At 58.6% G+C, this 16,092-nt stretch overlaps 1 protein-coding gene across 4 annotated transcripts in view; it reads left to right on the forward strand.

Annotated features, from left to right (window-relative positions):
- Nucleotides 1-16,092, forward strand: part of SHANK3 (SH3 and multiple ankyrin repeat domains 3) — a 49,749-nt gene that overhangs the window by 2,267 nt on the left and 31,390 nt on the right. For all 4 annotated transcript variants that reach the window (XM_069581896.1, XM_069581899.1, XM_069581895.1 and 1 more), the window contains exons 3-13: nucleotides 141-344; nucleotides 1,159-1,230; nucleotides 3,140-3,248; nucleotides 3,324-3,475; nucleotides 3,568-3,735; nucleotides 3,812-3,928; nucleotides 4,266-4,343; nucleotides 5,056-5,122; nucleotides 10,765-11,032; nucleotides 13,894-14,096; nucleotides 15,106-15,219. In XM_069581896.1, the coding sequence (XP_069437997.1) occupies nucleotides 141-344; nucleotides 1,159-1,230; nucleotides 3,140-3,248; nucleotides 3,324-3,475; nucleotides 3,568-3,735; nucleotides 3,812-3,928; nucleotides 4,266-4,343; nucleotides 5,056-5,122; nucleotides 10,765-11,032; nucleotides 13,894-14,096; nucleotides 15,106-15,219 (1,552 nt within the window). The remainder of the gene's footprint in view (nucleotides 1-140; nucleotides 345-1,158; nucleotides 1,231-3,139; nucleotides 3,249-3,323; nucleotides 3,476-3,567; nucleotides 3,736-3,811; nucleotides 3,929-4,265; nucleotides 4,344-5,055; nucleotides 5,123-10,764; nucleotides 11,033-13,893; nucleotides 14,097-15,105; nucleotides 15,220-16,092) is intronic.

Raw genomic sequence — 16,092 nt, forward strand, 5'->3', positions numbered from 1 at the left:
GGGCGAGGCCTCGCGAGCGGGGCGCGGAGGCGGGGGTCCGCGGCCTCCGCTCCCGCGCCGGGACGCGGGCGGCGCCCCGGGCCTGCGTGCCCCGCGCTGGCAGGGCGGCCGGATCGGCTCACGACCGCGCTCCGCTGCAGAAGTGCCTGCGCCTGGACCCGGCCGCGCCCGTTTGGGCCGCCAAGCAGCGCGTGCTCTGCGCCCTCAACCACAGCCTCCAGGACGCGCTCAACTACGGGCTCTTCCAGCCGCCCTCCCGGGGCCGCGCCGGCAAGTTCCTGGACGAGGAGCGGCTTCTGCAGGAATACCCGCCCAACCTGGACACGCCCCTGCCCTACCTGGAGGTGAGCAGCGGCCGGGGACGGGCAGAGCCCCTGAGCTCCAGAGGGCGCGGCAGCGAGGGGCACGAACGCGGGGAGTTAGTGCGTACGGGGCGAGTGAGGAGTGAGCCGCGTGCAGGCGCGCGGTCAGCAGCACGTGCGGCGGGGTGTGAGCGGGCGTGACTGCCCAGAGCGCCGCGTGGAGTACGCCCGCCGCGGGCTGTGTGCACATGTGTGTCTCGCCTTCCTGCCGCCGCCCATGCAGCTGTCCTAAGGACAGACTAAGCCTTCCTCGTTTGCTTACCTGTTCATGATGTAAAGGCTGTTGAGCACCCTGTGAGCAAGGGGACCACATCCAGTTTGGAGGTGGGGGTGGCAAGTGCAATGGGCTTTGGAACAAGCATCATGTCGCTGAGCTCAGCTGACTGGGCCTCCCTGGTGGCACAGGCAGGTAGGCACAGTTCTGTCCAGAGAGGGGCGTCTAGGAAAGTAGGCCTGGAACCTGGTCTTGGAAGAGGACTGAGGTTTCCAGGGAATCCTGGGAGTGGGGGTGAGACAGGAAGGGCACAGCAGGCAGGGGGACTGCCGGGCGTGCAGCACACCTGCCCTCGGTGCAGGTCGTGTCCATGGTGTGTGCATGGGCTGGTGAGGCCAGCGGCAGGAGCTTTGTTATGCGGCGATGAGCAGTGGGGCCCTGGCCACACAGCAGTGGGCAGTATGGGGGCGATGAGCAGTGGGGCCCTGGCCACACAGCAGTGGGCAGGACTCCATTCCGTGCCTGCTTGCACTTACTCAGTCCAGGTGGGTGCCTTTTTCTGCCTTGTCTTTACCTGAGCAGTTTCGATACAAGAGGCGAGTTTATGCCCAGAACCTCATTGATGATAAGCAGTTTGCAAAGCTTCACACAAAGGTAAGGAGGCAGCCACAGCGAGGGTGCTCGAAGGTGATCTTCTGCACTCCCTCCAGTCCCCTCCCTGCCATGGCCCATGCTCCGCTAGCTCAGCCTTAGCCGGATTTTGTGATGTCAGAAATGTCCTTGGAAAATTCCCTTCTTGAGGCCTTCCCCCTGTCCCCAGAACGGCCACCCCAGCCTGGTTGGGATGGCCAGCTTTGGCTCAGTCTGCTTTCTCCTGTCATCAGGGACCCGGAGTGGGTGTTGGGGGCGACTAGAGGCCCGGATGCAGACTCCAGGCACCATGACTTTGGGGTGGTCGGTCTGGTGATGGGCTCCACTCAGGTCAGACTCTCGCTGACCCCTCTGGTGGGCCCCTGGCTACCGGGTGGAGTGCAGTAGGGTGCAGTGTCTTTGCGGGGGCGACGTGAGCAGATGTGGTTGTTGAGGGGAGCTGGGTTGGGGTGGGGAGAACAGGACATCTGGGACTTCGTGGTCATCCAGTGCGAGGCACTTGAAATTAGGCGTCTCATTATTTTTTTTTCCTGGGAGGAACTATTATTATCCCATTTCATAGATGAAGATACTGAGTCCCAGAGAATTTAAGTGACTTGCTTACACCTCTGCATCCAGAGATGTTGGGGTTGAACCCAGATCTTCCGACTCTGGGGCCCTATTCCTAGGCCTACCTGTGGGGTATTTACTCCTGGGTACTGTTGCTAGGAGGGTCTGACCCCACATGCTCTTTGGGGGTCACCTCCCTGCCTCCTCTGAATGTAGGAGGGGCAGGGTAGGTACCCTGGCCCTTTCCATAGGCAGACTCCCTGAGTTCCCACCCCCGGCTCCCGTGGGCATTTGCTTGCTGGACACTTCATTGACAGTCTCTGGGGCCTACGAGAGGGATCTGCACATTCACCCCTGTGCCCCAGTGACCCCCTTGTGACCCCGGAATCTCCGGCCAGACCCCTCTGCTGCCTTGGTTCCGTGGCTGGGCAGAGACTCCCTCACTGGTCTTGGCATAACCCTTTACCCTGGACCCCTCCCAGAGTTACCTCTCCTCTAAAGCTGACCTCAGTGACCCGCAGGACACCAATGACTCTTGACCTTCAATGAGTCTCACTTGAGTTTAGGATGAGTTTCAACTCCGTGCCGCAGCCCCGTGTTTCCTGCCTGGTCTCCGGCTGGCCCCCAGCTCCACACTAAGCCTCCCGCCCCTCATGCCGGTGGGGCCGAGGTCTTTCTGCTCTGAGCATCCTTCCTCCCATCCCGTCGTCCTAACCCGCCAGAGGGTGTGCCCTCGCGTGGAGCTGTCCCCACGGCACCTGTCCTCTTTCTGAGCGTTTTGTCTCTGGAGGGGCCTCAGGCTGGGGCACCTTGCCTGCTGCAGGCAGCACTGTAGCAGCAGCGGGAGCTTAGTGAGGCTTTGCCGAGTGCACTGGGGCGCGACTGGGTGAGTGAAGGAACAGCAGTCAGAATCACCCTGCAGGAGGGGCAGCTGGCAATAGAGGAGGGCCCTGGAGCTGGGCCCTGTTGCGGGGTGAGCTCGCGAGGAAGACGCACCGGAGAAGGAGCACGCTACCCTGGGAGCGGGGTGCGCGCTGCCCCTGGCCGGCTCCTGCCCACGTGGCTTCAGGCTTTTCCAGGCTGGACAGCTTGGGGCATCAGGGCCAGGGAGAGAGGCCAGGGCAGAGGCTGAGGCTGAGGGAGGGCCTCACTTAGCTGGGCTGGGAGGGCGGGGAAGGGCCCAGTGGAGCTGGGACTGGGGCCGCAGTGGAAGTGCATGGTCAGGGTACCGCGGGAAAGGGAGAAGGTTGTGGTGTAGGCTGGCGGGTCCGACTGAGGGGCGCGGCAGTTCCCTGGGTGACGTGGGTGATGGCCAGAGGATCGTCGTCAAGTGTGGGCTGATCAGGATGGCTGGCTGTTCCAGGCGAACCTGAAGAAGTTTATGGAATACGTCCAGCTGCACAGCACGGACAAGGTGGCCCGCCTGCTGGACAAGGGGCTGGACCCCAATTTCCACGATCCTGACTCAGGAGGTGAGAAGCAGAAGAGGGAGGGGCACGGTCTGGGAATGGCCAGGACTGTGACCTCCGCCTGTCCCTTGAACCCAGAGTGTCCGCTGAGCCTGGCCGCCCAGCTGGACGATGCCACCGACCTGCTGAAGGTGCTGAAGAACGGCGGCGCTCACCTGGACTTCCGCACGCGAGACGGGCTCACGGCTGTGCACTGCGCCACTCGCCAGCGGAACGCGGCTGCCTTGACGGTCAGTGCAGGCCCGGCCCTCGCCGGAGCGTCGTGTGACCCGGGAGCGGAGAGAGGCTGGCCTGGCATGAATACTGAGGTTCTTGCCCTCAGACCCTGCTGGACCTGGGCGCCTCACCGGACTACAAGGATAGCCGTGGTCTGACGCCCTTGTACCACAGCGCCCTGGGTGGGGGGGACGCCCTCTGCTGCGAGCTGCTCCTGCATGACCATGCTCAGCTGGGGACCACCGACGAGAACGGCTGGCAGGAAGTCCACCAGGTAGGCGGGGGCGCAGGGGCAGGGCCCCGGGGTCGGCCTGTGGGTCCGGGCTCCAGCAGCAACGCCCCTCCCCCAGGCCTGCCGCTTCGGGCACGTGCAGCACCTGGAGCACCTCCTGTTCTACGGAGCTGACATGGGGGCTCAGAACGCCTCTGGGAACACAGCTTTGCACATCTGTGCTCTCTACAACCAGGTCGGTCTGCATGTCTGCACACGCGTGTGCACACAGGTGAAGTTGCGAGTGACTACGTGTGTGCGCATGTCTGGCCCTGTGGGTCCCGCCACAGTTGCGTGCTCCGCCTCCTGCGGTGAGCCAGGTGGCCTTGTGGTCTGCGTGTGCCGTCGTTCCCCTGAACACGTGTGTCACACGTGTGCACTATGTGCCCCTGGGCCTGCTGAGCCAGGACCTGCACACTTACGCCTGACCTGCTCGTGTGCATGCTACACGTGTGTGTGGTGCACGCGTCGCCGTGGGCCCCGTGTGTGCATGTGTTGCCCCAGCCGTGACCCCTCCTCCAATCTTCCTGCAGGAGAGCTGCGCCCGTGTCCTGCTTTTCCGTGGAGCCAACAAGGATATCCGCAATTACAACAGCCAGACGGCCTTCCAGGTGTGTGACTGTCTGCAGGAGCTCGGGCTCCCTGGGGCGCGCCTCTCCGTCTCTGTGTGGCTCGGGCTTCCTGGGCCTTGCTCTGCTCCCTGTAAAGCAGTGAGGGGGCTCTGGGCCCAGGGCCGTCCCAGGGTAAGGTGGAGGAAGGGAGCGAGCCAGGTCAGTGCCCAGCTCCTGTGAGGGGTGCTCACTGAGGACAGTTCCCTCGGTCCCACTTCCAGGGAGAGGAGAGGAGGGTCAGAAGGCTCTGGGGCCAGGGGAGAACAGCTGTGGGCTGTGACTGTCCCGTCAGGGGCCTTCACAGGTCACGTGGGGGAACAGGCCTGGCCCGTGACTGTCCATTCAGGGGCCTTCACAGGTCACGTGGGGGAACAGGCCTGGCCCGTGACTGTCCGTTCAGGGGCCTTCACAGGTCACGTGGGGGAACAGGCCTGGCCCGTGACTGTCCGTTCAGGGGCCTTCGCAGGTGATGTGGGGAGAGCAGGCATGTGGAGGGGCAATTCCGAGAATGGGCAGGGTGGCCAGCTTTAGCTCTGAAATTCTTGTGTCCCAGGAGACCCCTCAGTCCCACACAGACTGGGGTGGTGGGGCAGACGGGGGCCAAGGTCTGAGCCTGGGGCCCCCCGCCGAGGACGAGCCTGCTTGGGGTTCAGGGAGCCCCAAGGCTGAGGGGAGGCGAGTCTGTGCTGCTGAGCCTCCCTCCTCCCCCCAGGTGGCCATCATAGCCGGGAACTTTGAGCTCGCGGAGGTCATCAAGACCCACAAAGATTCGGACGTCGGTGAGTTCTGCCCACCAAGGGCCCTGCCAGTGTGGATCTGTGGGGGTTGTCGGGGCCCAACAGGGCAAGAGGGAGTGGGGTTGTTGCAAAGGAGCCCTGACCCCGAGCGTCTCTTCCAGCTCTCCCAGTGGCCCCGCGAGTGGGCCCTGCAGGGGTAGGGGGTGTGCTGAGGGCAGGGCCTCTGCAGGGGACAGAGGAGCAGCTGAGGGTCACGGTTAGGTGAAGGCTGTGGATTGCGGTTAGTCAGGCCAGCGTTGAGGGTATGGTTGTAATTGTTCAGTTCAGCTCAGTTGCTCAATCGTGTCTGACCCCTTGTGACCCCGCGGACCGCAGCACGCCAGGCCTCCCTGTCCATCACCAACTCCCGGAGTTTACCCAAACTCGCGTCCATTGAGTTGGTGGTGCCATCCAGCCATCTCATCCTCTGCCGTCCCCCTCCCCTCCTGCCCTCAATCGTAATCATTACCCCTCTGGAGGTAGGGGTCAGCTTAGATTGGAAGCGGGGTTGGAGTTAGGTAAGGTGTTTTCCTGTGAGGTCGTGTGGAGGGCCAGCGGGGGACACGTGGTAGAGGAGCGCCACCGCAGACGCTCGGTGCTTCACGTCAGCCGGAAACATAAGGCACTTTGAGTGGCCCGCAGCAGCCTTCCTACACCACAGGACCACCTGTATGCCTGTGTGAAGGAGTCAGAGCGCAGTGGTCGGGATGCGTGTGGGGAAGGTGGCAGCTGTCTCGGGACAAGGGGCTCTGAGCGCTCAGCAGCCAGTGCTTGGGGGGGCCCAGCACGTGCCCCCAACGGGAATCCAGGAGCTGCTGTCTAGTCTGAACCTCAGGCCTCAGGGGCCACCCTCTCCCAGGGCAGCGTTGCCTGTGGGGCTGGCCGGGAAGCTGTCCTGCAAATCCTGAGGCTCCCCTCCCTATGTGGAGTGACTGGGGGTGGGCCTCTCCTCCCGAAAAGAGTATTTTCTGGCCAGAGGCTGCCCCTTCCAGCCATGTGGCTGCAGAGCGATCCCTGTCTCTGCTCCCTCTGTCCTGGGTGGACAAGGCTTTCTGCCCACGGCTCTCCTGGGAGCATAGACTCTCAGGCTTCCCTCTCTGTTGGGGCTGCAGAATCTGATGCCTCCATTTTTACAAAGTTTACAGTGAGAGTGGACAGCAAAGGGCTAAGGCTGGTCCCAGGGTCTGAGTCCTTGTTGGTTCTCATGTAAGGTTATGGGAGGTTATGGTTAGGACAAGGTCAAGTTCATGTTTAAGGAGTCTTTGGATATAGGCTCCCCTGAACAGGCCTGCTGGCAGTGAGGCTTGGTTGTGAGCCCCTCGTTTCCAAGCAGGGTCAGTGGTCTGTGACAGTGGGCAGACCCTGTGCCCTCCAGCAGTGGCAGCCGACACATGTTGAGCATGTGACTGAACCGATGAAATGGTGCCGACTTGCAGTCCGGGTTCTGCTTGGGAGAGAACCGTGGTGAAGCCTGGGGTCTGAACTGGGCTGAGAGGCAGAGCAGGGGCTCCAGTGATGGTCTGGCTGGGGCTGCTGCTTGTTTCGGAGGAGGTCGCCAGCCTGGGACCAGCTCGGTTTCTGGATGTGTGGGGCTCTATCTGCTGCTTGTGATGCCACCTTGGGAAAGCGGCTTGGGACTTCTGTGCCTCAGTTTCCTTAGGTAAAATAAGTCTTTTACGGTTCTTTACTCCTTCCCTCCTGACCTTATGCAGTGTTCAATTCCATGGGTCTGGACTCTGGCAGGTAGCCTTGGTGCAGCTGCTTGGAGGGAGGGTGGGGGCTTGTCTGTGGTCCAGGCTGGGAGTCAGGAAGGCCTCCGCTGCCCCTCATCTTTGGACAGAGATGCTGGGGCCCCTGTGGTCGCCATTATTGGCTTCTGTCTTTCTGATCCAGGGTGCGCTCACCTGGCTGGGGTCAGGCATTTGTGGCTGAGCTGAGAGGCCACATCAGTTAGGCCCACTGTTGGCATCGGCTCTGCTCGCCACGCGCCCTTACCTGCTCAGATGTCACACATACACTCAGATGACAGCCAGCTGCGCCTGAGTTACAGGGGAGTACATTCTGAGCATTTATGAGAACCCTCTCAACAAGCCCCCAGTGAGTGAGTGCTGTTAGTCCACTTTTACAGAGGAGGAAGCCGCAGGCACAGAGGCAGAGCCTGTCTTCAGACCGGAGCGACCCAGAGAGCCACCCTCATTCCCTGCCCCTCCCCTCGGCACACGCTCCCTCTGGGAGTCAGAGGTTGTGTCTCACCTCAGCTTGGGGACCCAGGTGGGACCTGCACACACAGGAGGAGCAGCAGGGAGGCTCTGCCCAGCCAGCCCTCCTTTCCCTCCAGCACGAAGCCGCCTGGAGGGATCGTGTAGGCTGAGCCCTGTCGTCACTCTTCAGGGGACAGGTCACCTGGAAGCCTCTTGGCAGCCCCCCCTGCCCCCCTCAGACTGACCCGAAAGAAGCAGGGGCTCTGTCGCTCCCTGCTGCCTTGGGCTGCCTCTGGGTCCTCAGGCCCTCCCCCCAGCTCTGGTGTACACACTCTGAAGCACACTGCTCACTGACTTGTCCCAGACTGCTTTTGAAGAGTGCCCTAGGAAAGTGCGTCTCACTTTGTGGTGTACATTTGAGTCACTCAGGGATCTAGTTAAATGTAGATTCTGACTCAGAGGGTCTGGGTGGAGCCCGAGATTTCCTAAGGAGCTGGAGGTGAGGCTGCTGGTCTGCATAACCAGAGTCTAGAATAGGGCTTGGCAAACAATGTGCCCAGGCCAAATCCAGCCTTCTGTCTGTTATTTTAATCGAGGCTTTAAAATCAACATTTAAATTTCAGTTAAATTCATGTAACATAAAATTAACTATTTTAAATTGAATAATTTAGTGGTAGTGAAGACAATCACAACCAACTCTATTGAATTCCATAACATTTTCATCATCGCAGATGGAGACTCTGTGTATATTAAGCAATTATCCCATGCTACCCTCTCCCTCAGCCCCTGTCAACATTAACATGCTTTCTGCCTATATAGATTTACCTACTCTGGATATTCCATGTAAGTGGAATGACGCTTGGTGTTTGGCTTCCTTCAACAAACTGAAGCATGCTTTCCAACTTAGTCCATATTGTAGGAGGGATCGCTACTTCAGTAGTTTTTATGGCTGAATAATATTCCACTGCTTGTGACATCTTGTGTATCCATTCACCCTTTGGTAAACATTTGAGTGGTTTCCACCCTTTGGCTATTGTGAATATTGTATATGGACGTGTGTGAAATGTATTTGTTTGAATACTACTTTCAGTTATGTGGGGTACATACTTAGAGTAGAATTGCTGTGTCATGTGATGATTCTATATTTAATTTTTTGAGGAACTGCTAAATTGTTTTTCACCGTTTTACATTCCACCAGAAATGCATGATGCTTCTAAATCCTTCAGATCCTCACCGATACTTGTTATTACCTTAAAAAAAAAAAAAATATATATATATATATATAGCCATTCTAGTCCAAGTGAAGAGGTATCTCATTGAGGTTTTGACTTGCATTTTCTTAACAGCTATTGGTGCATCTTTTCATATGCTTATTGGATGTTTGTATATCTTCTTTGGAGAAATGTCAAGTTCTTTGATCATTTTAAAAATTGCCCATAGACTACATTAGAAAGTGTTCCTTCCTCTTCTGTTTTTTTGGGAAGAATTTCAGAAGGATTTTGCTAATTCCTCTTTAAATGTTTGGTTTAGAATTCATCAGTGATGCCATCTGATGCTGGACTTTGCTTTGTTGGGAGATTTGTGATTACTGATCCCATCTCCTTGCTTTTTATAGGTCTGTTTAGATTTTCTGTTTCTTCTTGAGACAGTTTTGGTGATTTGCGTTTTCCTAAAAATTTGTCCATCTTATCCAGTTCATCTAATTTATTGGCATGCAATTATTCGTAGTATCCGCTTGTATTCCTTTTTACTTGTATAACGTCAGGTAGCGACATTCCCAGCTTCACTTCTGCTTTCTGTTGTCTGTGTCTCCCTTCTCTAGTTTTCCCCTTAGTCTAGGTACACGTCTGTCAGCTTCATTGGTGTTTTTGAAGAAACAGATTTTGGTGCCATCGACCCCTCTGTGCTTCTAGTCTCTGTTTTGTTCATCTCATGCCATCTCTGCTGTTTCCTTCCTTTGGGTTTGGTTCGCTTCTCTTTTTCTAGTTCCTTAAATAGGTTATTGATTTGAGACCCCCCCTCTTTTATTTTTGAGACTTCCCTTTTTAATGTAGGCGTTGCAGCTATAAATTTCCCTTTTAGTACCACTTTTGCTGCATCTCATAAGTTTTGGTATGTCGTATTTTTCTTTTTATTTTCTCAAAGTGTTTTCAATTTTTCTTACGATTTCTGTTTTGACATATTGGTTGGTTAAGCGTGTTGTTTAAGTTTTCACACATTTGGGCATTTTCCAGGTTTTTTCCCCCTGCTCTTTATTTTGAGCTTCATTCCATTGTCTCTGCAGAGGACACTTTGTATAATCTCAGTCTTTTTAAATTTATTGAGACTTTTTTGGTGACCTCACAAATGATCTGTCCTGGAGAATGTTTCACGTGTGCTTGAGAGTGATGTGTATTCTGCTTTTGTTTTGTGGAGTGTCCTGGATATACCTGATAGGTCTAAGTGGTTCAAGTCTTCTGTGTCCTAACTGGTCTTCTCTCTAGATGCTCTATCCAGTATTGAAAGCAGGGTGTTGAGGTCCTAAATATTACTGTAGAACTGTCTATTTCTCCAAATATATCAATGTTTGTTTCTATATATTCTGATGCCTTGTTATGTTACATATATGTTAATAATTGTTAATCTAGTTGACAGTTGACACTTTTATCAAATATAATGTCCTCTTTCTCTCTTAATACTTTTAAAGTCTATTTTGTCTGATATTAATGTAGCTACTTAGATCTCTTTTGGTTACTATTTACATGCAATATTTTCTTTTATCCTTTTATTTTAAGCCTACTTGTGTCTTTGGATCTAAAGTGACTCTTTTGTAAAAGCATATAGTTGGATCATGTTTTAATCACCATCTGCTATTTAAATAAAGTTTTATTGGAACTCAGCCACACCCATTTGCTCATACATATTATTTGAGGCTGTTTTCACACTGCAGTGGCTGGGCTGAGTCCTTGCAACAGAGACTGAATGGCTTGCAAAGCCTCAAATGTTTACTGTCGGATTCTTTACAGATGTTTGCCAACCCCTGGTCTAGAATATCTCTTTCACAGTTTCTCTGGTGATAGTCAGCTGCAAATAGTTCCATATAGCGGTAGTCTGCTGAGGCTTGTCACATGTGGCCGGTCTGTTGTCTCTCTGGAAGCCTGTGAGATGGGCAGTTCCAAGAGCAGATCTAAGCAGTCCCGAGACCTCATCTGGCTGACAGGAAGGGCAGGCTTTTACCTCTGAAGCTAGAGTTAGAGGCAGCTTGGTATGTGACCCTGCCCTCTCCCACCCATCCCAGCTTCAGTCATAGGGTGATCAACTGACCTGTTCTGCCTGGGACTGAGGCAGTCCCTGGGACAGAGGATTTTACTTTTGAAATCTGGAGATACCAGGCAAACCAGGAGAAGCTGGTTCCCTAATCTGGCCGGCCCGGAGTCTCACCTGTTCCCCCTCCCCCCACCCCAGTGCCATTCAGGGAAACCCCCAGCTACGCGAAGCGGCGGCGGCTGGCTGGCCCCAGCGCCCTGGCCTCGCCTCGGCCCCTGCAGCGCTCAGCCAGTGACATCAACCTGAAGGGCGAGGTGCAGCCGGCAGCTTCTCCTGGGCCTTCGCTGCGAAGCCTCCCCCACCAGCTGCTGCTCCAGCGACTGCAGGAGAGAGACCGGGACAGGGATGGGGACCAGCAGGACAGCGGCGGCCCTGCCACAGGCAGGGGCAGCCAGAGCAAGATCAGGTAGGAGGAGGCGGGCCTGAGCCAGGAGGGGCTGGCCCGGGGTGGGCGAGTGGCAGGGAGAGGCCTGCTCTCTGCAGAGGCCGGGCTCTGCCCGGATGAACTGAGGTTTGGGTGGGGGCCACCCAGGGTGGGGAAGGGACGATGGTGAGTTCCCCGGGCCTGGGGCAGGCTCCCCCACACTGAGCTTTATTTGCAGTCAGACTTGTGCTGAGGGCAGTGGGCAGCTGCAGGAGGGTGCTGGGAAGAGAGGGTCTGGTCAGACCTGTGGTTTAGAAAACTTCATGCCAGGGAGGAGGACGAGGGCTAGGATGAGCCAGGGCTGGTTGAGCTGTGCTAAGAGGTTAGGGACTGGTGCGTCCTCTCCATGCGGGCTCCAAATCCATAGGTGGACCCCAACCCTGTTCCCAGGGGAGAGTTTTGGTGTTTCCCCAACCCTTCTGGCCTCCATGGTTCTCCTCTTTACCCTCACCATGAGTGCTGGGATCCTGAGAACCAAGGACTTGTCGTTCCCAGAACTCACAGCAAAAAGCCTGGGCTCGAGCCCCACTAGACTCTGGGGCTGGAAGCCCACTGAGCCGAGCAGTGGGAGTGAAAGGTGGTTACTGGCTCCACAGACAGACGGTCGGAGTCCAGCGCACTCCTTGCACCCGCTGCCCGTGTGGCCTTGGGCACATGAGCGAGCCACTCTGTGCCTGGGTTTCTCATCAGTTAGGTGTGACTGATCCTACCCCAAACGTTGCCTTTGGGAAGCCTTCTGGAGCCTGGTAGTGAAGGCTCCCTACTTGGACCCCTGGCCCACAGCACAAGCCGGCGCTGCTGCTGAAGGCCTCTCCCCGCTCCACACCTCCCGGGAAGGAGCTGCAGTTGCCCCGGAGCCGGCCACAGAGAAGGTGCTCCGGAGACCTGTCGGATGAGAGGGTTACATAAATAGCACTTTGTTTCCTCAGTGACAGCTGGGCTGAGCAGCATAGTGTGTATCCTCTCACTTAACCTTGACCTTGTATGAGGCTGTGCTCTATTTCACAGATGAGGGTCCTCACACTCAGGTCGGGTAAGACCGCAGAGCTGGGGAGCAGCTTAACTTGCCCCCAGGTAGACCTGATTCCCAGACTTGCTGAGTGTGAGCGTTCAGCGGAGGCCTTGCGGTGCAACAGGAGCTTATAAAAGCCATTTCTTCCTCTGCTGCTGTCCCCGCTCATACAGCCTTGACCTGTGATGTCTTCTGTCTTGCTGTGTGCCTACCCAGACTGCAAGGCTATCTGTCCTGCCCCAAGGCACTTCAGTTCTGCATAGCCCCGTGGCTAAAAGAACAAGCTTTGGGATGGTTCAGTTCTGCAGAGGCTGCTCCTGAGTTGGAGCTGTGTGGAAGCCCTGCTTTCATTTGGTTTTTGTATATTCACTCATCCTTTTAGCAAACACAAACTAAGACTTGCTCTGGGTGGGGCTGCAGCTGACTGCTCTGTGGGGAGAATAGGATTTTTATTACTCTTTTTTCAACAGACATTTAGTAGGTGCCTAGGGTGCCAACTGTGGTGGGGGCTAATAGCAGGGAGTTCTAAAAGTCTCAGGACACTGACAGCTGGGGCGCAGAAGCAATTAAGTGGGGAGTGATCCAGGTAAGGGGGCCTCCCAGTGAGCGGCCGAGACGGGGCTGAGGAAGCTGGGCGCACTCCGGAGGGAGAGGGCCTCAGTGGGAGATCACCTTTGGTTGCAGGAGAGAAGTGTCTTGAGTCTGAGCTGCTGTCGGTGGGGGTGGCACAGAGGTGGGGGAGGTGGCGCCCCCTCTTGGCAGAGCCTGGCCTGCAATGTCAGAGTCCCCACCAGCATCACAGAGCAGGGCAGAGAAGGCTGTGTTCGAAGCTGAGCGGTAACTTCACAGTTGGCTAGACGAGCAGGAGTGGGATAGTTGAGGTGCTGGGAACCGCCAGGACAGAGAAAGGAAGGCACCAGTCCTATAACTGAAGTGCAGCTAACTCTCGCCTCCGGGAGTCTGGCTACTGGCGAAGACTGTGGACGTGGTCCGCCCGGGTGCTAGGGAGCCGGTGCAGGCCTCTGAGCAGGCGAAGGCTGAGGGCTGAGGCCTCGGGCTTGGTGCCCAGGCGGTCAGCGTGGAGAGGGCATGAGCATCCGAGGCGGATGTCCGGGAGGAGAGGACCCAGGTCCAGAGGGGGATTCGGGCGCCCGGCACTCGCGGCGGCCCCGGTGTGAGTGGCCGAGGCCCTAGCTGGAGGGGGGCCGCGGGCCCGCCGGGGGAGCCCCTCCTGGAGGCGAGGCGAGCCCTGAACCGGTTCTGAGACGCTCTTCTCCAGTCCGAAACCCCTTCGGACTTCCTCTCCGGGCCGGCCTCGCCTCCCGGTGTCCCCGAGCTTCCTCCGTCGGACCGACCCCTCCCCAGCCTTCCCCTCCGCGCACCGCCGTCCTCCTCGGCCCGGCGGCCTCTCCCGCGTCCGGGCCGCGGCCACCGGGCCGCAGGGGGAGAGGAGGGAGCCCGGCCCGCCGCCCGCAGAGGGAGGAGCCGGGCCGCGGAGGAGGCGGGGCGCGCGGAGCGGCCGCGGCATGGAGCGAGCCCGGCGCGCCCGGGAGCGCAGCCCCGCGGCCCCGGAGCCCTGAGCGGGCGCGGCTCGTGCGCTGGCGGGAGCGGGCCGGGCGCGGCGGCGCGGCCCATGGAGCGGCCCCGGGCCGGGCCCCCGGCGGGCGGGCGGGCGGCGGCGGCGGCGGGCGGCGGGCGGCGGGCGCTGCGGCGGCGGCTGCGGTGAGGCCGGCGGCGGGGCCGGGCCGCGCGCCATGGAGGCCCCGGGCGCCGGCTTCGCGTGCCCGCTGCCCCCCGGCATCGCGTCCGTCACCTACGTGTTCGTCTACAGCCCGAGCGGGCCCGGCGGCCCCGGCGGCCCCGGCCCCGCGCCCGGCCCCGGCCCGGCGCCCCCCGCGCCCCCCGCGCCGCCGCCCCGGGGCCCGAAGCGGAAACTTTACAGCGCAGTCCCCGGCCGCAAGTTCATCGCCGTGAAGGCGCACAGCCCGCAGGGCGAGGGCGAGATTCCGCTGCACCGCGGCGAGGCCGTGAAGGGTGAGGGGGCGCGGGGGGCGGGGTCGCGGGGGGCGCGGCGCCGGGCCTCCCGGGGCGCGGGGCGTTCTCGCGGCCGCGAGGGCCTGTGCTCAGGGGTGTCCCCGGGAACTCTGAGCCGCCGCGGTCATTCTGGGCTGCTGTGCCGCTGGGGATCCCTTGTGTCGCTGTGCAGGGAGGGCTGTTTGTCTTCTCGGAGCTCCTGTCATGGGGGCTCCTCTCCGTCCTCCGCCGTCTTGGGCTCCCCAAAATGTCACCACAGGGCTCCTCTCCTCACGGGGGTGTTTCTGGGTCGTTCTGGGGGCTGGCGGTGTCGGGGCGCTCATGTCCGTAGGACCCTATCCTGTTACAGAGCTTCCTTGAATTATGGGGTTCCTGTGTCACTTCTGGGACTTTCTTCATTGGAAACGCTTGTGATATGTGGAATCCTCTGCCCGTTCTGTGGGTGTCTGTAATGAGGGGATCCTGTGCCGTGACAAGCTCCTCCCATTATGGGGTCTCTGTTATCACTGGGGTCCACCCCTCATGAGTGCCCTCTGTCCAGGGAGCCTGAGGAAGAAGCAGTCGTGTTGGTCAGCTCTCCATGGCCCATCATGGGGCCCAATCTCCTGGCCACAGCACAGTGACCCTTAGCTCTTGGCAGTGACCCCTGGGATGGGCACCAGAGCAAGGATGAGAGTTGGTCAAGATCAGGGAGGAGAGCGGGCAGGAGCAGGACTGTGGCCCCTGCCTCTGCCTCCTGTCCCCCCTCGAGTGTGTCCATCTGTGCATCTTTGTCCCCCACATGCCCATCCTGTGCTGTGCCCATCTGTTCTTTTCTCTCTTCCGTGTGGATCCCAAAATCTTCCCAGGGAAAAAGCCAGGAGGATGAAGGGAGGGAAGGGAAGAGAAGGAGAGAGACGGGAAGGTTGGGTGGTGATGGTGGAGATGGTGGTCGGGGGCGGAGGGCGGCCGGGTGGGCTCCGGCTGCGGCCCTCTGCCCTGACAGCCTGTCTGGCTTCTGTCCCCCCAGTGCTCAGCATTGGGGAGGGCGGTTTTTGGGAGGGGACCGTGAAAGGCCGCACGGGCTGGTTCCCGGCTGACTGCGTGGAGGAGGTGCAGATGAGGCAGTATGACGCCCGGCACGGTGAGTGACCCCTGCTTCCCTGGATGGCTCCTGAGGGTCCCTCCTCTTCCAGCTCCCCGTTGCTCTTGCTTGGAGGCAAATCCAGATTATATTCACAGAGAAAAGACTAGAACAAATTCACACACACAGAAGTAGATGCAAACTCGTGTACATGACAGACGTGCCACATAGCCCACACTCGCCAACACACTCGTGCACATCGGGACCCCGGGCAGCTGTGGAGACACTTGTGGCATGCCCGCAGCATGCACTCGTGTGATTGTGCACCAGCCTGGGATCCCCCATGCGGCCCTCGTGACCACAGTCCTCCCCAGACAAGGTTCTCCCGTCAACGCTGGGTACTTGGAGTGTGTGACTGCTGTGTGGCTGGCAAGCAAGTAAAGAGGTCAGTGTGAGAAAAGAGGCGTCATTCCAAAGTGGACAGATTGTCCAAGTGGGCAGTGCAGGGAGGCCTGGGCCAGCCAAGAGGAAACGAGGCCAGCTGGGCCCAGAGGGGCTGTCGTGGGTGCCCCGGGGCCTGGATGGTCTAAAGGCAGCAGGTGGGGGACAACTACATCCTTAGCCGGCAGGGAGGACGTGGGGGCAAAGGTTGTGGCTCCTGGGGCTGGTTAGCAGCCTCCGTGTGACCCAGCTGGTCACCTGCACCTCCAGGAAGGAGCCCTCTGGGTGCTGGGATCTGAGGTGATCTTGCCAGTAGAAAGGAGAGAACTGGTCCTTTCAAACCCCAGCCAGAGCTGACTGCAAGCCCTGGAGGCCTCTCTACCCACAGGTATTTCTGGCCCCAAGAGCTAGTGGGACAGGGGAGCCCCCTCCTGAGTGGTGGCTCGTGGTGGTCACTAATGGTGTGTCTGGACCCAGGGTGCACACATCTGT

Source organism: Ovis canadensis, chromosome 3, assembly GCF_042477335.2.
Source record: "Ovis canadensis isolate MfBH-ARS-UI-01 breed Bighorn chromosome 3, ARS-UI_OviCan_v2, whole genome shotgun sequence".
NCBI lineage: Eukaryota > Metazoa > Chordata > Mammalia > Artiodactyla > Bovidae > Ovis > Ovis canadensis.